Source organism: Uranotaenia lowii, chromosome 2, assembly GCF_029784155.1.
Source record: "Uranotaenia lowii strain MFRU-FL chromosome 2, ASM2978415v1, whole genome shotgun sequence".
In the NCBI taxonomy this organism is placed as follows: domain Eukaryota; kingdom Metazoa; phylum Arthropoda; class Insecta; order Diptera; family Culicidae; genus Uranotaenia; species Uranotaenia lowii.
In genome coordinates, this window is record NC_073692.1 from 325,662,298 (window position 1) to 325,687,777 (window position 25,480).

General features: G+C 37.6%; 1 protein-coding gene across 5 annotated transcripts in view; it reads left to right on the top strand.

The window, feature by feature from the left end:
• The window catches only part of LOC129747895 (uncharacterized), a 97,077-nt gene that overhangs the window by 42,787 nt on the left and 28,810 nt on the right, over window positions 1–25,480 (top strand). For all 5 annotated transcript variants that reach the window (XM_055742281.1, XM_055742280.1, XM_055742282.1 and 2 more), the window contains exon 3: window positions 13,509–14,568. In XM_055742281.1, coding sequence (XP_055598256.1) covers window positions 14,261–14,568 — 308 coding nt within the window. In that variant the 5' untranslated portion in view covers window positions 13,509–14,260. The remainder of the gene's footprint in view (window positions 1–13,508; window positions 14,569–25,480) is intronic.

Genomic DNA, 25,480 nt, shown 5'->3' on the forward strand with positions numbered 1-25,480 from the left:
GTCACATGTTTAGTGATGGGTGTGTCATATCGGAAAGAAATGATACTGAATACTGATACCAATGCTACCCCGAATGGGTGGAATAGGACATATGCGATGACGAAAATTATACACAGGTACAAAAAAATCGTTTTTCGAGACCACAAAATATCAGTTCCCCTACAGGTCTTCCACGAAATAAAAAAAACAGCAATTGAATAATGGATTGATCTCACCAAAGTCCCGGGTTGTTCAATGCATAGCCTCAGACCTCGTGCTGGTTTTCGATCATCCTTCCGTACCAACAAAATGCACTGCATAGCGCCATTTCTTCATCCTGCTTGTTTGATTGTGTTGCTAAAGTGGGTAAACTTTACACCAATACCACTATTGCACTCAACTTCTTTTCCGATACACCATCATCATCAATAATTCATTTCACAGTTGCCGCGTTTACACACAAAACATTTGCATTTTTCTTTTTTTGTTTTAACTCATGTATTGACGGGGCGTACAGCGTAACCAACAGACTCCGTTGATTTAGTGCGTGGGTTATTGCCCTTCTATCCCCCTTTAACGGAGCGCCTGAACTTCTCCGCATTCCGAAGATTCCCTCTTTCCGTAGAGAGACACTAAACACTTTCATACACCAACGACACCAACTGCCTATCAACAGTCAGTACATGCAAAAGGATGAACTTTCTTGAATGAGCTGCACCAATACACTTCTACAGGCGACAATTAAATGGCGTCCAACAATTTGAAACTAAAAATTTTCAATATTTGAAACACATTTTTCGATCGCCAAATGCTTAAAGGGCTTCACTTCCACTTTGAGGAGCACGGTGGGAAAGTAGAGCTGCAACACAACACTATCGTAACATCGAAATATTCTTAAAACTCGCGAAATAGTATCAAAGATGCAGAGCAAAACGTCGCGAACTGCACCTAACCAGTCTCTAACGTTGATGTCCTTCACAGTACAAAGTGTTGTACACTCCTTAATAAACATAACTATAGAGTGAGAATCGAACTCAAAACAACTATTAACTATTTTTATTAGTCGGACTACTTTACCAGTGAGCTACCTGAATCAGATTGCAAACGAGGGTTAATTGTTAAAGTCTTTCTGCCACGGCTTATCACCAAAAAACGCTCAGCGCTCATTCGATTCATTCGTTTTTTTCACGCATTCTTTCTGGCCAGTGGTTTTTTTTATTCTGCTTTGTCTTATGCTAGAAATGTCAGAAACAAGGTTGCCGAAAAAAACCTGTGTTTTTGCGAATAAAAATTACAATTTTCTGTGATTTTTTCCCGAAAATTCTAATAGCATGATGAAAATAGCGTAGCAAAAGGTGTGAAACATGCTGTGATTTTTTTTCACAGTTTACATGGGAAAAACCAATTAAAATTACTAATATTACCATATATTTCGAAGACAAATTAAGAATTAAAAAAAAAATAGTTTTACAGAAAATATATAATTTTGGAATACGTCCGATATTTAAATACTCAGTGAAACACGTGAATATTTCCAAAATTCTGTGTTCTTTGACTTAGATTCTGTGATGAAAATTTGCTCAAAACTCTGTGAAATCGTAGATTTTTCTGTGATTTCGGCAACCTTGGTCAGAAACGATAATTTTCGATCAATTCATTTGAATTTATTTTAGGCTTCCAACAGGACAGCTTGGCCGGTAGTTGTTTGCTGGTGGTTTGATATAAGGAAATGTTTTTTTCCTTCGTATAAGATGCGCCATCAGGATGTATCCGATTTCAACGTCGAATAACTTTAAAAAAAATTCAGCCGATTTTCAAAAATAGACAAAATTCTTTAGGGATATTTGTTGCCATTTATTCAAAACCTGCTTTGGAATACAACGTCGAATAAATGGCCAACCCCATTTGATACGCAAAAAACATTTCTGCGGGCATTCTGCATAACATTGGGCAGCATTTTTGGCTTATTTCAGCTCGTAGACTAGCTTAAAGTATGTCAATGTTTTTCGGTTTGCTGGCGTAAATTTAACTTTTTAAATATGCCCCCAGAAAAAGGTTTGGTTCCGTTAAATCTGGTGAACGAGGAGGCTCAAAACTCCATTTTTGTGAGACAACAATTTTATCGATGAACACGCACAGTTTTTGCAACTAAACGATCGTTTTCGATGTAATGCACTTAATTCTGTTGATCTGTATCGACTCAAATCTTAAATGAATAAATGACGTTCAAATCGGTCTGACACTTGATCAGTGATTATTTCCATCCTCCTTTATCTGGTGATGAGGAACGAGATTTTTTTTATTTGCTTTCTGTTAGACACACATATGGAATTCAGTTGCACTTAGAGAACAACGTCAGCTCTCACAAAGCTAGGAATGGTTATTTGGCACAGCATCTTGTGCCAATTTTTCAACACTCCAAGGATGTCATGATTGGAATAGGGTCTGATTTGTGGGGGATGAGTCAAGTTCTACATGTAAATCGTATTTTGTTCTTTTCGGGGAGTCGCTTCTACAGCAGGAGTAGCGCTTGCTGAAATATCCGGATAGAAACGAAGGCTCGCGTTAGCAAACAATCCTCTTTGATGATCGGGATCGAGATTGTTTTTTTTTTCCCAAAAACAATCGTTTTGCAGTAATTACCGATGGACTTTACCGTTTTGTAGGACTGTAAAATCACCTCAAATATACTGAAATAAAATCATCAGAAAAATAGCCTTGCTTTTAAGTCGAAATTCCTGGTCCATAAATTTATCCCCGGATTCAAGTTCAATTTATCGTTTCTTCAGATCAAAAACTTTTTCCCACTGTTGAAACAGTTCCTAAAATTTTAGGTGTATATCGGAGCTTCTTTGTCTACTGATTGAGGTAATTTTTTATTTCCAGCTGAAGCAAAATATGTAAAGCAATCAAATTACCACAAACAAAATTAATCAAACTTTTAATTTTTATTTTTACCAACAATTGCAAACCTCTGTCACTTGGTGTTATTTCTTTCCATTCGGATCTCATACTAAAGCTGAATAGCTTCTTATCTACTTAGAATATGGAACTTGATATTTTTAAAATGAACCTAAATTATAAGCTGAGTTAAATGCTACACCCAAAGAAGATGTTGCAAAGTTTCAATACCGATCGGGGCTAGCTATGTGCCGAGAATGCGCTAAAATTTGCATTGTGCCAAAGATGATATGTTTGCTTTCCCGTCACTGACATAAATACTCGTGATCTCGGGCAAAATGATGCAGGACCACTTCATACAAACATTCAAGCGAAACAAGAAAAACACTCAAGGGGATTTTCATCCTAGAAACAAGAAAAAAAAAATTGCCGTCGGTAAAAATCGAACTCTCAACCAGTTTTCTACCTTCATATTGCTCATCCGATAGCTGAACCAGTGTGCCACCTGAGACAGATGGAAAACGAGGATTAATTGTCATAGGCTTATTACAAAAAACGTATGGCGTTTGACCGGGGATTTGAATAAAACATATCTCTAGGAGGCCGTTCAAATATTACGTAACGAAATTTTCGGTTATTTTCAAAACCCCCCACCCTCCTACGTAACACATTTTTATCAGACTTTCGATTGAAAATTCACAAACCGTAAAAAACTGCTATACCCCCTCCCCCCCAAAACGTGTTACATAATATTTGAATGGTCTTTAGATAAAATATCGTTCGAGTTTGAATCTGAACTTGTATTTTTCTGCTTTTTAAATTGATTTATTCATTTTTATTTTTTTTTATTTATAACTCCGTTTTCTTTGGTTGATTCTTGAAAATCATATTATTTGTGATAAACTTTACCTCTAAGTTTATGCGCCTGTTACTTCATTCGAATGCATAGAATACCTTTAAATCCAAAAAGTAAGCTAAATGGGCTGAGTTTAACTAGTCTTCACGATGCTTTTAACGACTCAAACATGTAGCTTTCAAGGAGAAATAACCCAAACCGGTCTAATTCCTTTAACAAAAAGAAAAAAGTAGGGGAGAAGCTGGCTATATGCGCCTATTTAGCAGAATACTGATTTTATCAAATATTTAATCGAATATGTGTTAAAAACTATATACACATGAGCAGACATCTGTTTTCTATACATTGAAGTAATTTTCATGTTGAAATCTCCTTCCGTTTTTGAGAAATCGATTTTATTATAACTGTTTGCAAAATTGCCGAACCTCGAACCGCTAAATGCGCCTATTTATTTTTTAGGCAACATTTCTGTTTTTTTTGGCAATATTTCCGTATAGTTTCATTAAAAATGCTAGGAACTGATAACTTTCATACGACAAAGCTGAAGTTTTATAAAAATGTATTTAATTTATTATTTTATAGAAGAAAACAAAAGTTAGGGTTGCCATATTATGGAGGCAGTTCATACATAAGAAAAACTTTTCCTTATCTGTTTTGCGACCTTCAGTTCTCTCTAAATGTGTTAATTAGAGCTTGAATTCGAAGTTTTAATGATAAAAATCATATATTTATTCTATTAAACCTGTTATTTTAGAATAGCTGCATTTTACAAACATGATATGGGCATACAAAAACACTCTCTTATTCCACTTTCTTATCATTATGAAACCATCATAAAAGCTAAAATTTGTTTAACTTTTTAAGTTCATTTGAAAAAGAAACAAAAACCACCCAACTTTTTGTTTTGAGCTTCTTTACGTAAAATTTTTGAAAATCAAAATATTAAATCAAAAGGTATCAAAACCTTGTGTGAATTATTATTATTTTTTTGAGTTGGTTAATTCATAAAATGCTTTCTTGCTTTATGTTCAAAGCGTATCACCCTCAAAATGCATTGATTAGAGATATGTTGTCTTGTCAGTCATTTCGTCAGACGGCCGTAGGAACATTTCACCCGATAGGCTAATTTAGGAAACTTTTCCCCTATATTTGTTAAAAATGGATTTTAATCGAAAAATATACAGGTTCCAATTTCAAATGATTAACTCGGACAACTAAAACATGCATATAAAAACATGATAAAATGGGTGATAGGCCATACCTTTTTTGGAGACATGTTTTGAGCATAAGAAACATCAATCAAACGAGGAATTCCAACTTACGGATCATCTTACCCCGTATGCCAGAAAAGCTTTGGCTTTTTTAGCCTTCACTGTAAGCCATCTATCAATTAAGTTTCAAGTTTTAACTTCATGTCTGTTTTGAAACCACGCGTAAGCTTAAGGTGCTCGTCTTGCTGTTATTCTTCCTATCTATATTTATCCAATCTTTTATACAAACAACATTGATAGAATACTTAGGATAACATACAGAGTTATACCAATTCTGTAACATTTGGAAAGGTTTGTCTAAAATGTTAACCATTATAAACCTACAGATTCAGTATATTATTTCAGATGGTTCGAGAGTATATTATTTCAGATGGTTCGAGAAACGGCTAGTAAAATTATCGAGAAAATAAGCATAACTCTATTGTTATGAATCTAATAATAAATCTGTCTAACGGCTAAGATTTCTTCGTGGTCTTTAATGTGTTAACATTTATAACGTCATAATCTTGTTTCGCATTGTTTCGTAGAGCCTATTTTCATTTTTTTTTACACTTTTGTTTATATCCATATGTTGTGATTTGTTTTCTCAGCACGATATTCGATTTAGCTTGAAGGAGTTTGTCGCGAAATCGCGATTCATTTGATTCCCGTTTGATAAAAACTAGCATCAACTTTCACTTCCTATAAGCCCGGATTTATTAGCAGTCGCTTTGAAATGGAGCAAGTTGAAAACAGGTTGATGCGTTAAACTAAACGTAATGGCGTAACCACGATCGAGTTTATTCGAACGTACCTGACTACATATATATGTAACCAACGATTCCAATCCAGCTTGATTGTGGTATCGGAATTGAATTTCTTTTACATGATAAATCTTTAACTTTGTATTTGTTTTTTTTTATATAGTAAGGTCTGTCTAACCTTTTCTTAAGGTTAGTCACTCTTCTGCATCAGTAAGTTCTCTATACGCGTAACTGTATACAACTCAATCGAAAGAAGAACACTTATCTTTAGAACGGAATCAAGAACCGAAAATTTCCGTTTCGGGTTATTGCCGTCCGGTATAATGTGATCAATTGATGTTCCTACCTACACGCGTACTCCGTTACATGACCAGAGGAGCTAACTAGCCAAAAAAAGTGCGTTTATTTAATGACTACCGGTTGCTCGAAACTGGGATTGTCCAAATTCATACCCATGTAGGTACCGACGCTTGCAACAAACTTATAACATCGTCGAACGGCTTTACCGGCTGAATCCGACAGGAAATTGATTATCTGTACTAAGCAATCGACAACGAACAGAAGTTACGATTTTCTTGAGGCGCACATGACAAGAAAATTTCGAACAGACTCGACCATAAAATAAGTATGTACCTCCAGAAAAAGCTGCTACCGGTTTTCTACTGTTTTTTTTTTGCTGGTGGGCAAATCGTATGCGATCGTTGTTAGGCCGATTGATTTGATTGATTTTTTGAGCTGAACAAGAGTAGGTACTTAAAACAAATTAATGTGTTTTCGAAGCATCGTGAAAAATGTGTTCGACATGTTGATACATTTGAGTGGCATTTCTTTTAAAAGCTTTGATAACGGGTTTATACAAAAACATTCATTCTTGAAGTCACCTTCACATCACAACTTTTTTTATATGCTCTCACCCCATGGCTGTAGGGAAGGGGGGTGTTCTGGGGGTTAAACCCCCCCCCCCCCCATGAAGGTCCAAAAAATGTCAAGCAAAATGTTCTTCTCTAAATTCAAAACTTTAAATTCATAATAAAATTTTGATGCACGACTAAATTTTTTCAAGAGTAACAATCTCGACTCAGAATTAAGACCTAAACCTCGAATTCTTATCCCAGGGCCACAATTCTACTATAGGTTTTATAACAATTTCTCACTTGTTGTTAGAAGCTTAAAGTTTTTACTCGAAAAACGCTATCATAAGTTGGTGCATGAATATTGGGTACCTTAGTCTCCAATATCGAATTTTCAATAAGATTAGACTCACTAAGGTTGTCTGATTGCCGGATTTTGCCCGAATGTGTTTACCTATATGCAAAAACAAGGCAAATTTTTTTTAACAAAGTTTATCCAAATATACTGGCTTATGTGTTTTGATAAAAACAAACTACTTTTCGTTTTTTTTTCTTCTTGATTTTAATTGAAGAATTCCTAAATTTGCCTGGATATTGCCCAGATTTTGGGTTTGTAGACTTTGAATGCAATGCCCCGATTTTGTAAGGTTTTTAGATAAAATAGTCCAGATTTTCCCTGCCCGGATAAGTACAGAAAAATATCTGATGAGCTCAGGTTTCAATAATTTCCGATGTTCTGGTTCCAATTTTTTTTTCATAGCTCTAAATTTATTGCCTGTTACCGGATTGTGGAATCTGTATTCTGTTTAAAATTCCTGATTTCCAGTTGGTTCATCATTGGAACAAAATCCTGATTTAAATCTTGGTTTTACTTTTAAAACTAAAATAAGATTCAATTTACATATTCGAAACTCATCTCTGCGGAATATAAAAAAATATTTTGAATAACAAACCATCTTTAATATTTGGATTTGAAATTTTCACTTTTTTATTAATTCTTATGCCAAATTGAAGCTTAAAAAAGTTCCACAATGATGACTCAGAAATTAAATATCAGAGTTTCATCATTCAGAACTTTCAGTCAATTCAATAGATGAATTACAAATGAATAATTGAAGTTAAATGCCATATAGAAAATCAAAGATTCAAAATTCGAATAAGAGACTTCTCGATAACAATTCTATGTGTTCTGTACATAATTATTGGGAATTTTTGTTTGGACTGTGTATTCAGAAATCTATTTTATAGGATAGGAATTCAAAATTTGCATTTTTGTTTAAAATGCAAAATTTAGATTCGGAATTAAAATTCAAGTTTGCCCAAAACAAAACACAAAACAGGTAAAACAAGTAAAATCTTAACTCATTTTCAAAACTGCTTTCCTTGAAAAATCTAAATTTCAATTATTCACAGGATTTCAATGATGAAATGATTATTAATGATTATTTATTTTTGATAAAATAGCTTGTACTTCATCAGGAAATATATTTTATTGATTTGTTGTTTAGCGTTATTTATGTTGTAAATACTTTAAAAAAAAACTAAAATTTAAATGAATGGAGTTTTCAAGAGTTTTTATTTCAATTAAAGCCAAGATCCCTCATTCTAGATTCTCCCATCTTAAGGCTTTAAAAAAACTTAACACATTTGGGACTTTTTTTTCTAAAGTAATGATTGGAAATGAATTACTAGTAATATAAAAGAACTTTGACCCGAATAGTGAGATACTCTTAGTATCACTTTTTTGCTATTATTTATTAATGCCTTTTTAAAGCAAAAATGTTCTAAAGCTTAGTTCTTTTAGAAATGGGACACTTCCTTTTGCTAATAACTCGTTTACTAGTAATCCGACATTCAAAATTTTTAAAGCATTTTGCTTTCTGTGAAAATTACTATCCGACCTATTTTTTCAAAATTTTAAATTCACGCGTTTTTGAGATATTCACGGTGCAATAGAAAAAGAAAAAATACATTTTGCACAGTTTCCTTCCAAATCCATCTTTATCAAATTGATGACTGACAACCGTTGATTATTCAAAGAATTACTATGTGTGAGTGGTGGAAAAGTATGCATTAAAATGTCTACAAAGTTCAAATCAAGCATTGGAGTGAAGCACATGATCGCCAACTACATTTAAGGGTCATCTGGGAAGTCAAGGCTCAAACAAGCATTTTTAATTTTCAATAAGAGAATAACTAAGGGTAGATCGCTGAAATGTCTAACAATTTTTTCTCCGATAAGCTGAAAGTGTTGCTTAGTAATGCATCATTTGAACCTCACCACAAACAACAATTTTTTGCTAGTTTCAGAGCTCGTAAGCTGTATACCCAATACCGAGGCTATGGGTCAAATGATTTCTGATGAACGACAAAACTTATGAAGTACCCTATTTCAAGCAAATTCCAGCGTTTGAATTCCATACCATGTCTGCTCGTGGCAAGGTCCCTAGTATATTAAAGTATTATTTGCTGGTTGTTTTGTATAAAATATAATGTTTTTCCAAAATTCTGCTCCTGTGGAAAATAAACAACAATTTTCAAAACGAAAACTTTGGTTTTCGCTGTAAAGAGTAATCTTGTATGTATCCGTCGTATCCTACGATCTATACTAACCGATTATACTTTAAGTTCAATCTTATGATGGTTTTATTTCATTATTGTCTGATTTTGCCTGCAGAAATTACATTAAAAATGCTTTATAGTGGCCCATAAATATTCATGTTTTGATAATTTCGAAATAGCTGTATCCACTAAATTGCCCTCAGTTTCTTTTAAAAGAGGAGTATTGGACCGAAATGTAGCATAAATTGAAACAGGAGGATGTAGTTACCTAAAATACAGATTAAAAGAAGTAAAAATTGGAAAACCGATCAATATCATGACTGAAAAAAGTGTGCGTCGGCCGATGGGAGGTATCAAGAATAAAGTGGATTTTTTTTACAATAAACGATAAATATTTTTTTCAAATTTTTTCATGAATTATCAAAAGATTACTTTCATTTACTCCATAGAAAGTATTTCAATCAAACGAATGGTTTTGGAGATACACGCATTCGTAACTGTCCCATTTCTAAAAGAACCAAGCTTTAGGAAAAATTTTGTCACTAAACCCCCCCCCCCCCCTTCCTTTGGGGCAGTTCTTTCTACGGCCTTGACTCACCCATATTTAAATTTCAAAGCAGCTCGAGTAAATAAGTCATGGATGTGGTAGATTAATTCAAATAAAATCAGTTTCCTTTTTTTGCATAGGATTATGCATTTGTATGCCTTTATTTTAATAATTTAACCCAAGCTGTTTGACACTTTCTGAGTTCTTTGAAGAAATTAGATATATCGAACAGGAATTGTATTTTTTGATGGTTTTATTTCTACTTCTTATGAAAACTGGTAAATTGGGTGAATAGGAACGGTAAGTCAGAAAATTTTCAAAAAGAATAATAAATTGAATTGAATATAAAATTAATACAAAGTTACATGAATTTTTTTTCTGATATGTGATTGTTTATGTGAATTATTTTCCACAATGTGTTCAGCCTATATTTATTTTTTTCCTTTTATTAGACTTTAAATTAAAGTGTCATTAATGAAGTTCCTTGAGAATTTTCATAAAATTTGATTCCAAAATAACTGTTTGCTCAATCAAATATATATAAATTTGAAACTGGAACCGTTTTTCAACTCATTTTATATTTTAAGGGATTTATTTTTGTTTTTTTAATTCATTTTATATAGTCTTTAACCAATTTGAAAAAAATATTTTTTTCGGTGAAATTTAGATAAGTGCTATTTTTCGGTTGATTTCCTATGTTTTTTTTTCATTTTTTATTTATCTTTAAAAACAATAACGTTCATTCTCTTTAATAATCAGTCTCTAAAATATTTTTGAAGCAGTCAACATAACGTTTGTGTTTCTTTAAAGAACAAATTTAATTATGAATGAAAATTAATCTCTATCAGGAAGTTTGTTCTACTCCATTTCTTGATATGAGTATGTCTCGTCAGACCATTTTCTGGGTAGGGAAATAATAATGACTTTTCTTGAAGAAAACTAAAACCAAAGAGAATATATTTTTCATTTTGATTAACCATTACGGATTTTCCCGTGAAAAACTGTAATTTTTTTTTTCAACAAACTTGACATACTAGCCACTTTTTATACATAACATTGGACAAACGCTTCACCAGATTGTAAACAACCTTGTGAGAAATTCGTTTCCAATGACCAAAATTGTTGAGATTCAACAGAGTTTATTTTTGCATTCCATTTGATTAATAACTATTTTTTTCAATATTACTGTTATTCAACAGTTAGAAAGATAACTTAGTATTATAGCCGATATGAGACAAAAAGTGATGGAGATAAGAACTTTGAATGTTTTATCAAATTTTTTACATTTGAAAATTTGAATTTCAATGTGTAGTTTGTTCCATTATACTGCATATAACCAAAAAATTCTTAGATGTGACAAATATTCAATCAATTCAACATTTTGTTCTTGATACTGATACCCCAAAAAACACAAATAAAATCAACATGAAATTTAAAGTTTTATTATGGCATTTTATATGCAGCTAGTTTTATAACTGATTTATTATGGTCATGAAAATGCTTAGATTCTTGATTCAACCTTTTGTTTTCAGGCTGTTCTGGAAACGCTGTTATAACTTTTACTAAATATACTGTTTACGTTCATTAGAAAGTGTTCTGAATGCTCTATTAAAACTCCAATAAAAAATAAACTAAGAAGTTTGATTCAAGTTTTTTTTGCATGGTTTGTAAAGGCACGCAGAGCTTGGTTTTAAAACCGTTTAGAAATTTGATGACAGCACTAGATCTTTGACATTTTGATCAGGGCACGCTTTGGCTAGATTGCACATATTTCAATTGAATTTCCATTTTTATACATTTTTGATATGTCATGTGTGTTACTTTTGTGTTAAATAAAACAATATATAAAATCTTTGAAATACTTCAAATCAATAGAAGTGAACATCTCTACAATACGAGTACCTATTGAGTAAAACGGCCCGACTAGTAGGAAAAAAAATTGTTGCTTGACGCCATCATTATTCTAAGATGGCGGCTTCCGTTTTCATTTCAAAACTTTTAATTACTGACAAGCTCATGAAACATCCACAATATGGGTCATGGGTGAAAGGGCTTAACGAGTAGAAGTCGAATTTGATTGTCTGATGCCATCTTGAAATCCAAGAAAATGCTGTAAATGGCTGAAAATCGCATGAAACCCCCAAAATATGCGTATTATTTGAAAGGGCTCATCGAGTAAAAATCGAATTTCGCTATCCTACGCCATCTTAAAATCTTTTCTTTTCAAACCTGTATATTACTGATAATAGCTTGAAACCCCCATAATATGGGTTTCGGGTGAAAGGGCTAAACAAGTTTAAGTTGAAAAAGTTGTAAATCACTAAAAATCGAATGAAAGCTCCACAATATAGGTATTGGGTGGATAGGCTAAACAAGAAGCAGTCGAATTAATATTCTGGCGCTATCTTGAAATCCAAGATGGCGGCTTCGTCTTCAAACCTGTATTTTATTGATAATCGCTTAAAACCTCCATAATATTGGGATAAGTTGAAAGGGCTGAACTAGAAGAAGTCGGATTTCACTTTCTAACGGCATCTTGAAATCTAATATGGCGGCTTTCGCTGCACTTCAAAATGCTGTAAATTATTAAAAATTGGATGAAACTTTCACAGAATGGGTGTTGGGTAAAAGGGCTAATCGAGAAGAAGTCTGTAAATGCTGTAAACCACTGAAGACCGGGCCCTTTCACCCAATAACAATATTGTGGAAAATACATGCGATTCTCCGTGATTAAGAGCATTTTAGAATTCAGCGGAGGTCGCCATCTTTGATTTAAAGATAGCGTCAAGTAGTGAAATTCACCTTCATCTAGTTTAGCCTTTTCAACCAATACCCATGTGGGAGTTTAATGCGATTTTCAGTAAAGAGCAGCGTTTTATACTCAAGCGGAAGCAGTCGTGATCTTAGATTTCAAGATGACTTTTTCATTTTAAAAGTTTGTCCTCATTTACTATAGTAATGATTAACAACTCAGTAATGATCAACTCATCCTACACGTAATTGGTTGGCTTGCTAGAGAAACGACAAATTTTTGCTATTTATATGGCTCTCATTAAAACGTCATAAAACTAATTAGAAATTTATCTGATAATAATAATGCTATTAAGCATTGAATTGACTTACGTTGATTGCAAATCGATGGGCACAAAATGACGCCATGTTGGTAAATTCACATGATCAAGAAGCCAGCTTTATTAGAGTTCTGGTGATGTGTAGAATGCACGATAGCTTTTTAATGAAGATAAGTGCTATTGCTCTAACTAAGTTGTGCTGACCATATTAATACTAAAATTGGTGCTCAGGATTTGTAGTCAGGACCATCGTAAAAGAATTCGAAAGTTCACTCTTATATATTCTTCTGTTATTAATTTAAATTTTAAAGCTGTTCTACGATTTGAATATTTTTATAAGGAATTCCAATGCCAATTAAAATATGTGATACTCGATTCCAAATCCAGGGTCCAATTTTGAAACTTAATTTAAAACTTGTCATAGAATTTCAGTTTAAAATTTTGAACTTTTTGTTTTTGTTTAAAGAATCGGAAAATTTTTTTTTGAATTTTTTAAATAATAGAAAAATAATTTTTTTTTATTTGAATTTGAGCTTTTGATTTGCGTTCTCTTGTTTTTACTTAGTACTTGTTTAGGTGTATTCTATTTACTTTTGTTATGTTTCTAAATATTATACTACATGTTATACTTATAAAACAATAATCAAATATTATTATATGATAATTGTTTTTAATTGTTTTGAATACATTCAACAAATGATAACTAAAGCTTTATCTTCTCTTCTAGGTTATTGCTGTAAAACGCTCGAGGTCCAACTGCCGGAATCCAGCTGCAGTCCAGTGAAACTGGGTCTCGAACTAAAATAGTAGTACCAGATCGGGATATCTTCAAAGAAAAAAAAAAGTGCTCCCCGCACTGATTTTTAAATAAGTGGCAAAGTGGAAGAAATTATCTTCAGCTTAAATCAATCTCCAACGCTATCCCGTGAAAAGGCGTGTGGAAGAATGCTGATAAAAGCCGTGGTAGCAAAACAAATTGATGTTCCCGCATTGAATCAATTATTGCTGTTCCCATCCTAATATGTTCATCATCTTTTGTACATAATCGTGGATGAACGGCTTCCAAGTTAGTTTTAGGCCGAAAAAGTGTGCGGCTAATGTCTATAAGTGAACTAATCTCACCGCGAAGAAGAGTAGAGCAAAATCGAATTAGCTACTACATGGGTGCGTGTTTGAAAGAGTGAAAACAAAGAGAAAAAAATCCGACACATCAGTAGGAAGTGAGGCATAAAAATTCAGTCCCAGGTGATGGACCCGGTTTGATTTAATAGAATCATTTTGGGGCGAAAAATTTTGTTCATCAACTGTGGTGCCGGGACCCTGGGCGCGTGCCATTTGCGAGGAATGGGGATCGCAATCCTACCGCAATAATAATCAATCAAAAGTGGACCACAAACGGGGAAAACAATCAAATCTGGCCATTGGCCGCCAGGTGAAAACCAACAAAAGGGAAGCAGAGATACAATTCGGACCCGAGAGATGGGAAATGCGATTAGTAGTGCTTATGAGGCCACGTTGCCCAGAAGGTCTCAACAGCAGCGGCAACAGGAACAGCAAACTCAACACCACAACAGGTACTGTTTCGATGCCAACTGTAATGGGAAACGGTGCAACTATGGGACCTCTGGAGCCTATACGATGCCCAGGATTGGCCAGAGACATCAAACCGAACAACAACCACAACCGACGCAACAAAATCCAGAGAGCTCCCGAATGCTGTTCCTGCTTTACCTGATACACCGAACGTGGAATGTTGTGGTGGACAGTGTTGATACAAAAACGAAAAAGTAAGTTCATTTTATTTTAATAATCTGAACTTAAGGTGAATAGAGAGAAATTGGAAAAATTAAGTTTTTAAACTTTTCACGAAACTATTGAAAACTCTTTTATTATTATTTCTAGGAGGTTTATAACTAGACAACGTGAAATATAGTATAAATGTAATCCACACTTGTTGAGTTGATTCAGTAGAATAAGCTGGTCCTTATCAACGTCACAATTTCCCTGATAACGTTTTTTCACGGTTTGCAACTTTTCTTAAACATTCCTAACATTTGATAAAAACATATCAGGAATTTAAAAAGACATTGGGGAGGTAGGTGATTAGGGTGAAACCGCCCCCCCCCCCCCCCCCTCAAGCGGGAAAAACACGTTAAAAATACATGAAAACGCTCGTATTTCATAAATAATAAGAACTTTTCCTTGTCGGTATATCCTTAAATTTTCAAAATTTTCCACTCCGAGGGAAGGTTTCCCTAACAAATTGAAATCGAATATAATAATGTTTTACCTCTAAAGCCCATTTTTTTCCGCAGGAAAATTATCTGAAGTTTTGTTTTATGATTTGATACCAGTTCTACGAACAACTGTGTCGTTTAAGAATTTTTGTTTTCCCAAAAATTGCATAACCACTAAAATTGGATGTAAAAGTTAGCCATCTTTCTACTTATTTATTTTTCGACCGGGAATGATTTATAGGTTATGTTCGGCTTTCGGTCTTTCGGTCAAGATTTACAACACTTTTTATGTGCTCTTCATCCAACGTTTCGAATTAATATTTATTCTTTTTCAAGGAACTAAAATAAAACATAAAGCATAAAACATATTTCTTATGGAACCAAAAAATGTTCACTTACTCGAACATTCGTGCTATAGTCTGAAACAGATGCGCTCCTAAAGCGTTCATCAATCGTCGGTTTCTGGCTATAAAATTTTAAATTTGAAATGGTTCAGCTCAAAAGTGAGGAGGATAGCGTGTAACTTACGTGCCCGGTACTATAATTTGGCCTGGGCGGCGGCGCCTAATCCGTATTCCGAATGACGTCCCGAAGCAACACTTTATCCACTCGACTCACAGTTTGTTATTGTTGTTTGGGTTTCTTCTTCATAGCCAGAAACCGGCGCCGATGAGTGCTTGTGAGCAGTCCGAGAGAGTGTGTGGAACACTCCGCCGTAGGAGATCGCTCTTCCGTCTGTGTCGTTCTGTATATTTACGGTATTCGGAGTGCTTTGAATATAGCACATTTCGAGTACCTCTAGATGCCGGCGGTGCTTGTTGGAGCTATCGAGAACGGTGGCTTTGTCGAAGTCGAACATGTGTCCCTGGTTGAAGCAATGTTCAACAACGGCCGATTGTCGTAGCTCTCTGATGGCTGGGTCTGATGCTGTGGACCCTGAGGCGATGATTCGGTTCAATTTGGTGACGTCGCATTTATGCTTGGACATTCTAGTACGAAGTTTGTAGCTAGTTTGCCCAACATAAACTTTTGAGCATGTCTCGTTACGGTCGGATGCGCCTGCGCACGGGATGTTGTATACCACATTGGAACGATCGATCGGTTGTATCGGATCCTTAACCACAGGCAGTAGGCTGCGTATTGTATGTTGTTGCGTGGTGCCGATGCGTACTTGCGGATAGTCTGTTTTCAGTGAACGAACTATGTTCGCAGTTAGGCCGTCGATGTTCAGTATGGATCGGTAATGTTGTGTGGGTGTATCTTGTGTGTTTTGGCTGGTGGTGTCGGTTTCGTTCGCTTTCTGCACTAATCTATTTATTAACGCTGTAGGGTAATCGTTTAACTTCAAATTTTCATGGATCAACTTAAGTGCGGCATCGGGGGAAACGTTTGTCGAAAAGATTTTCACGCGTTTTATGAAGTTCAGAGCCGTGTTGATTTTGAGCCGTGTGTTGTGAGCTGATCTGAAATTCAAAAAGCGACCCGACGCTATCGCTTTTCGATACCACTCGGTTTTTATTGATTGGTCTGGCTGCCTGATCAATATCAGATCCAAGTACGGGAGGCGATAATCTGACTCTATCTCGACCGTAAATTGGATTTTCGGGTGGTATTGATTGAATTTTTCTCTTACCTGTTCGACATGTTCTCTTGGTAGGGCTAGCAGTAGGTCATCAACATATTTCCTTAGGATCGGGATCTGGAAATCGAGTGTCCGTGTGACATTGTCTAAAAGTGATTCCATCACAAAGTCAGCTATCGGGCTAGACACAGGATTGCCCATCGCCGTTCCGTATGTTTGCTGGTAGAATTTATTTTTAAATCTGAAATAACTGCAGCTCATGCAGAAGTTAACGATTTCGAGGAACATATCCAAATTTATGTTCGTGTTCTTCTTTATCGCGTCCCAGTTGTAGATGATGTTGCGGAGAACTAGGTCTCGGGGGATACAGGTGAAAAGCGAAACAACATCGAAAGAAACGAGGATGTGATCCGGTGGGAGTACAACATTGTTGATGAAATCGCAGAACTCAAACGAATCCTTGACGTTGTATTTGCTGTTGATCGATGCTTGGAGTATTCGTCCTATATATTTGGACAATTCATAAGATGGTGACGTCATGCATGGTACTACTGGTCTTAATGGCAAGCCTACTTTGTGTGCCTTGGGTGTCCCGTAGATGCAAGGGGCGGTTGCTTTGTACGTTTTTAGCTTTAATTCTGTTGCCCTGTTGATTAATTTTAAATCTGCTAACCTTTTTGCGAACTCGTTGTTCTTAGTTTGAAAACCGTTTGTAGGATCGCGAGCTAGGCTTGAATATGTGCTTTGGTCCCCGATTAGTGCTTCCATCTTTGCATCGTAATCTTCGCGTTTCATCATCACTGTTACGTTACCTTTGTCGGCTTCGAGTACGATGATGCTCGGATCAGATTTTAGGAAATGTTTTGTGGCAATAATAGCGTTTTTGTAGAACTTATCTGAAGGACTGCATCGTGTTCTATTTTTCTGCGTGTGGATGTGGTTAATTATTTTGTTAGCCGCTGCGCTACGGTTGCGGATCTTGACATCTTCATCTTCTGTCGTTTCGATTATTCCTTCAATATCTGCTATTAGATGATAAAATGTTTTTGGTGTTGTGATTGGGGGCGGTAGAGCGAACTTGGATCCCAGACTGAGTAAGAGTTGAACAGGTTGGGGCACCTCTATCGTGGTGCTGTTGTGAAACGCCCGGAGGTTATGTGATGGCATTTTCTGCTCAAGGGATTTTATCGATCTGTCCATAATCTTTCGATATTTACGGTCAGTTTGGGCCGCGCGTTTTTGCTGATGAATTTGTTGGAAAGCGTTCTGTTTGGCGAAGAAACGGTCGCTTTCATAATCTGGGATGAACCGTTTTATGTTACTGCGTGTATCTGTTATGCTGTTGGCGATCTGTTTCATTTTATAGAACGTATGTTTGATTTCCAAATTCAATATCGCTCTCTTGAACCGGTTGACCTGCCTGTCGAGCTCGTTCAGGTAGGGGCTGTTGTCTTCAAACAGCGCAAAGACACATCGAAAGACGTCTGTGATGTGTGGGGGAAACATACCTGTTTGTCGGCATCTTATTAGGAAATCTTTCCTAGTTGTCATATTTCCCATTTTTCGGTTCAGGTTGGCGAACATCTTTAGTGAATGTTTTGCTTCGGTGCCGTATTCGTGGTCAATCTGGGTGTAAAAGTTAGCCATCTTTCTACTTATTTATTTTTCGACCGGGAATGATTTATAGGTTATGTTCGGCTTTCGGTCTTTCGGTCAAGATTTACAACACTTTTTATGTGCTCTTCATCCAACGTTTCGAATTAATATTTATTCTTTTTCAAGGAACTAAAATAAAACATAAAGCATAAAACATATTTCTTATGGAACCAAAAAATGTTCACTTACTCGAACATTCGTGCTATAGTCTGAAACAGATGCGCTCCTAAAGCGTTCATCAATCGTCGGTTTCTGGCTATAAAATTTTAAATTTGAAATGGTTCAGCTCAAAAGTGAGGAGGATAGCGTGTAACTTACGTGCCCGGTACTATAATTTGGCCTGGGCGGCGGCGCCTAATCCGTATTCCGAATGACGTCCCGAAGCAACACTTTATCCACTCGACTCACAGTTTGTTATTGTTGTTTGGGTTTCTTCTTCATAGCCAGAAACCGGCGCCGATGAGTGCTTGTGAGCAGTCCGAGAGAGTGTGTGGAACACTCCGCCGTAGGAGATCGCTCTTCCGTCTGTGTCGTTCTGTATATTTACGGTATTCGGAGTGCTTTGAATATAGCACATTTCGAGTACCTCTAGATGCCGGCGGTGCTTGTTGGAGCTATCGAGAACGGTGGCTTTGTCGAAGTCGAACATGTGTCCCTGGTTGAAGCAATGTTCAACAACGGCCGATTGTCGTAGCTCTCTGATGGCTGGGTCTGATGCTGTGGACCCTGAGGCGATGATTCGGTTCAATTTGGTGACGTCGCATTTATGCTTGGACATTCTAGTACGAAGTTTGTAGCTAGTTTGCCCAACATAAACTTTTGAGCATGTCTCGTTACGGTCGGATGCGCCTGCGCACGGGATGTTGTATACCACATTGGAACGATCGATCGGTTGTATCGGATCCTTAACCACAGGCAGTAGGCTGCGTATTGTATGTTGTTGCGTGGTGCCGATGCGTACTTGCGGATAGTCTGTTTTCAGTGAACGAACTATGTTCGCAGTTAGGCCGTCGATGTTCAGTATGGATCGGTAATGTTGTGTGGGTGTATCTTGTGTGTTTTGGCTGGTGGTGTCGGTTTCGTTCGCTTTCTGCACTAATCTATTTATTAACGCTGTAGGGTAATCGTTTAACTTCAAATTTTCATGGATCAACTTAAGTGCGGCATCGGGGGAAACGTTTGTCGAAAAGATTTTCACGCGTTTTATGAAGTTCAGAGCCGTGTTGATTTTGAGCCGTGTGTTGTGAGCTGATCTGAAATTCAAAAAGCGACCCGACGCTATCGCTTTTCGATACCACTCGGTTTTTATTGATTGGTCTGGCTGCCTGATCAATATCAGATCCAAGTACGGGAGGCGATAATCTGACTCTATCTCGACCGTAAATTGGATTTTCGGGTGGTATTGATTGAATTTTTCTCTTACCTGTTCGACATGTTCTCTTGGTAGGGCTAGCAGTAGGTCATCAACATATTTCCTTAGGATCGGGATCTGGAAATCGAGTGTCCGTGTGACATTGTCTAAAAGTGATTCCATCACAAAGTCAGCTATCGGGCTAGACACAGGATTGCCCATCGCCGTTCCGTATGTTTGCTGGTAGAATTTATTTTTAAATCTGAAATAACTGCAGCTCATGCAGAAGTTAACGATTTCGAGGAACATATCCAAATTTATGTTCGTGTTCTTCTTTATCGCGTCCCAGTTGTAGATGATGTTGCGGAGAACTAGGTCTCGGGGGATACAGGTGAAAAGCGAAACAACATCGAAAGAAACGAGGATGTGATCCGGTGGGAGTACAACATTGTTGATGAAATCGCAGAACTCAAACGAATCCTTGACGTTGTATTTGCTGTTGATCGATGCTTGGAGTATTCGTCCTATATATTTGGACAATTCATAAGATGGTGACGTCATGCATGGTACTACTGGTCTTAATGGCAAGCCTACTTTGTGTGCCTTGGGTGTCCCGTAGATGCAAGGGGCGGTTGCTTTGTACGTTTTTAGCTTTAATTCTGTTGCCCTGTTGTATTCAAGCCTAGCTCGCGATCCTACAAACGGTTTTCAAACTAAGAACAACGAGTTCGCAAAAAGGTTAGCAGATTTAAAATTAATCAACAGGGCAACAGAATTAAAGCTAAAAACGTACAAAGCAACCGCCCCTTGCATCTACGGGACACCCAAGGCACACAAAGTAGGCTTGCCATTAAGACCAGTAGTACCATGCATGACGTCACCATCTTATGAATTGTCCAAATATATAGGACGAATACTCCAAGCATCGATCAACAGCAAATACAACGTCAAGGATTCGTTTGAGTTCTGCGATTTCATCAACAATGTTGTACTCCCACCGGATCACATCCTCGTTTCTTTCGATGTTGTTTCGCTTTTCACCTGTATCCCCCGAGACCTAGTTCTCCGCAACATCATCTACAACTGGGACGCGATAAAGAAGAACACGAACATAAATTTGGATATGTTCCTCGAAATCGTTAACTTCTGCATGAGCTGCAGTTATTTCAGATTTAAAAATAAATTCTACCAGCAAACATACGGAACGGCGATGGGCAATCCTGTGTCTAGCCCGATAGCTGACTTTGTGATGGAATCACTTTTAGACAATGTCACACGGACACTCGATTTCCAGATCCCGATCCTAAGGAAATATGTTGATGACCTACTGCTAGCCCTACCAAGAGAACATGTCGAACAGGTAAGAGAAAAATTCAATCAATACCACCCGAAAATCCAATTTACGGTCGAGATAGAGTCAGATTATCGCCTCCCGTACTTGGATCTGATATTGATCAGGCAGCCAGACCAATCAATAAAAACCGAGTGGTATCGAAAAGCGATAGCGTCGGGTCGCTTTTTGAATTTCAGATCAGCTCACAACACACGGCTCAAAATCAACACGGCTCTGAACTTCATAAAACGCGTGAAAATCTTTTCGACAAACGTTTCCCCCGATGCCGCACTTAAGTTGATCCATGAAAATTTGAAGTTAAACGATTACCCTACAGCGTTAATAAATAGATTAGTGCAGAAAGCGAACGAAACCGACACCACCAGCCAAAACACACAAGATACACCCACACAACATTACCGATCCATACTGAACATCGACGGCCTAACTGCGAACATAGTTCGTTCACTGAAAACAGACTATCCGCAAGTACGCATCGGCACCACGCAACAACATACAATACGCAGCCTACTGCCTGTGGTTAAGGATCCGATACAACCGATCGATCGTTCCAATGTGGTATACAACATCCCGTGCGCAGGCGCATCCGACCGTAACGAGACATGCTCAAAAGTTTATGTTGGGCAAACTAGCTACAAACTTCGTACTAGAATGTCCAAGCATAAATGCGACGTCACCAAATTGAACCGAATCATCGCCTCAGGGTCCACAGCATCAGACCCAGCCATCAGAGAGCTACGACAATCGGCCGTTGTTGAACATTGCTTCAACCAGGGACACATGTTCGACTTCGACAAAGCCACCGTTCTCGATAGCTCCAACAAGCACCGCCGGCATCTAGAGGTACTCGAAATGTGCTATATTCAAAGCACTCCGAATACCGTAAATATACAGAACGACACAGACGGAAGAGCGATCTCCTACGGCGGAGTGTTCCACACACTCTCTCGGACTGCTCACAAGCACTCATCGGCGCCGGTTTCTGGCTATGAAGAAGAAACCCAAACAACAATAACAAACTGTGAGTCGAGTGGATAAAGTGTTGCTTCGGGACGTCATTCGGAATACGGATTAGGCGCCGCCGCCCAGGCCAAATTATAGTACCGGGCACGTAAGTTACACGCTATCCTCCTCACTTTTGAGCTGAACCATTTCAAATTTAAAATTTTATAGCCAGAAACCGACGATTGATGAACGCTTTAGGAGCGCATCTGTTTCAGACTATAGCACGAATGTTCGAGTAAGTGAACATTTTTTGGTTCCATAAGAAATATGTTTTATGCTTTATGTTTTATTTTAGTTCCTTGAAAAAGAATAAATATTAATTCGAAACGTTGGATGAAGAGCACATAAAAAGTGTTGTAAATCTTGACCGAAAGACCGAAAGCCGAACATAACCTATAAATCATTCCCGGTCGAAAAATAAATAAGTAGAAAGATGGCTAACTTTTACACCCAGATTGACCACGAATACGGCACCGAAGCAAAACATTCACTAAAGATGTTCGCCAACCTGAACCGAAAAATGGGAAATATGACAACTAGGAAAGATTTCCTAATAAGATGCCGACAAACAGGTATGTTTCCCCCACACATCACAGACGTCTTTCGATGTGTCTTTGCGCTGTTTGAAGACAACAGCCCCTACCTGAACGAGCTCGACAGGCAGGTCAACCGGTTCAAGAGAGCGATATTGAATTTGGAAATCAAACATACGTTCTATAAAATGAAACAGATCGCCAACAGCATAACAGATACACGCAGTAACATAAAACGGTTCATCCCAGATTATGAAAGCGACCGTTTCTTCGCCAAACAGAACGCTTTCCAACAAATTCATCAGCAAAAACGCGCGGCCCAAACTGACCGTAAATATCGAAAGATTATGGACAGATCGATAAAATCCCTTGAGCAGAAAATGCCATCACATAACCTCCGGGCGTTTCACAACAGCACCACGATAGAGGTGCCCCAACCTGTTCAACTCTTACTCAGTCTGGGATCCAAGTTCGCTCTACCGCCCCCAATCACAACACCAAAAACATTTTATCATCTAATAGCAGATATTGAAGGAATAATCGAAACGACAGAAGATGAAGATGTCAAGATCCGCAACCGTAGCGCAGCGGCTAACAAAATAATTAACCACATCCACACGCAGAAAAATAGAACACGATGCAGTCCTTCAGATAAGTTCTACAAAAACGCTATTATTGCCACAAAACATTTCCTAAAATCTGATCCGAGCATCATCGTACTCGAAGCCGACAAAGGTAACGTAACAGTGATGATGAAACGCGAAGATTACGATGCAAAGATGGAAGCACTAATCGGGGACCAAAGCACATATTCAAGCCTAGCTCGCGATCCTACAAACGGTTTTCAAACTAAGAACAACGAGTTCGCAAAAAGGTTAGCAGATTTAAAATTAATCAACAGGGCAACAGAATTAAAGCTAAAAACGTACAAAGCAACCGCCCCTTGCATCTACGGGACACCCAAGGCACACAAAGTAGGCTTGCCATTAAGACCAGTAGTACCATGCATGACGTCACCATCTTATGAATTGTCCAAATATATAGGACGAATACTCCAAGCATCGATCAACAGCAAATACAACGTCAAGGATTCGTTTGAGTTCTGCGATTTCATCAACAATGTTGTACTCCCACCGGATCACATCCTCGTTTCTTTCGATGTTGTTTCGCTTTTCACCTGTATCCCCCGAGACCTAGTTCTCCGCAACATCATCTACAACTGGGACGCGATAAAGAAGAACACGAACATAAATTTGGATATGTTCCTCGAAATCGTTAACTTCTGCATGAGCTGCAGTTATTTCAGATTTAAAAATAAATTCTACCAGCAAACATACGGAACGGCGATGGGCAATCCTGTGTCTAGCCCGATAGCTGACTTTGTGATGGAATCACTTTTAGACAATGTCACACGGACACTCGATTTCCAGATCCCGATCCTAAGGAAATATGTTGATGACCTACTGCTAGCCCTACCAAGAGAACATGTCGAACAGGTAAGAGAAAAATTCAATCAATACCACCCGAAAATCCAATTTACGGTCGAGATAGAGTCAGATTATCGCCTCCCGTACTTGGATCTGATATTGATCAGGCAGCCAGACCAATCAATAAAAACCGAGTGGTATCGAAAAGCGATAGCGTCGGGTCGCTTTTTGAATTTCAGATCAGCTCACAACACACGGCTCAAAATCAACACGGCTCTGAACTTCATAAAACGCGTGAAAATCTTTTCGACAAACGTTTCCCCCGATGCCGCACTTAAGTTGATCCATGAAAATTTGAAGTTAAACGATTACCCTACAGCGTTAATAAATAGATTAGTGCAGAAAGCGAACGAAACCGACACCACCAGCCAAAACACACAAGATACACCCACACAACATTACCGATCCATACTGAACATCGACGGCCTAACTGCGAACATAGTTCGTTCACTGAAAACAGACTATCCGCAAGTACGCATCGGCACCACGCAACAACATACAATACGCAGCCTACTGCCTGTGGTTAAGGATCCGATACAACCGATCGATCGTTCCAATGTGGTATACAACATCCCGTGCGCAGGCGCATCCGACCGTAACGAGACATGCTCAAAAGTTTATGTTGGGCAAACTAGCTACAAACTTCGTACTAGAATGTCCAAGCATAAATGCGACGTCACCAAATTGAACCGAATCATCGCCTCAGGGTCCACAGCATCAGACCCAGCCATCAGAGAGCTACGACAATCGGCCGTTGTTGAACATTGCTTCAACCAGGGACACATGTTCGACTTCGACAAAGCCACCGTTCTCGATAGCTCCAACAAGCACCGCCGGCATCTAGAGGTACTCGAAATGTGCTATATTCAAAGCACTCCGAATACCGTAAATATACAGAACGACACAGACGGAAGAGCGATCTCCTACGGCGGAGTGTTCCACACACTCTCTCGGACTGCTCACAAGCACTCATCGGCGCCGGTTTCTGGCTATGAAGAAGAAACCCAAACAACAATAACAAACTGTGAGTCGAGTGGATAAAGTGTTGCTTCGGGACGTCATTCGGAATACGGATTAGGCGCCGCCGCCCAGGCCAAATTATAGTACCGGGCACGTAAGTTACACGCTATCCTCCTCACTTTTGAGCTGAACCATTTCAAATTTAAAATTTTATAGCCAGAAACCGACGATTGATGAACGCTTTAGGAGCGCATCTGTTTCAGACTATAGCACGAATGTTCGAGTAAGTGAACATTTTTTGGTTCCATAAGAAATATGTTTTATGCTTTATGTTTTATTTTAGTTCCTTGAAAAAGAATAAATATTAATTCGAAACGTTGGATGAAGAGCACATAAAAAGTGTTGTAAATCTTGACCGAAAGACCGAAAGCCGAACATAACCTACTAAAATTGGAGTCAAATATAATATTTAATCAAAAAGAAGAACCAGATAGTGATAAGTTTCAGACCTAACTACAATAGCTATTTAAGGCT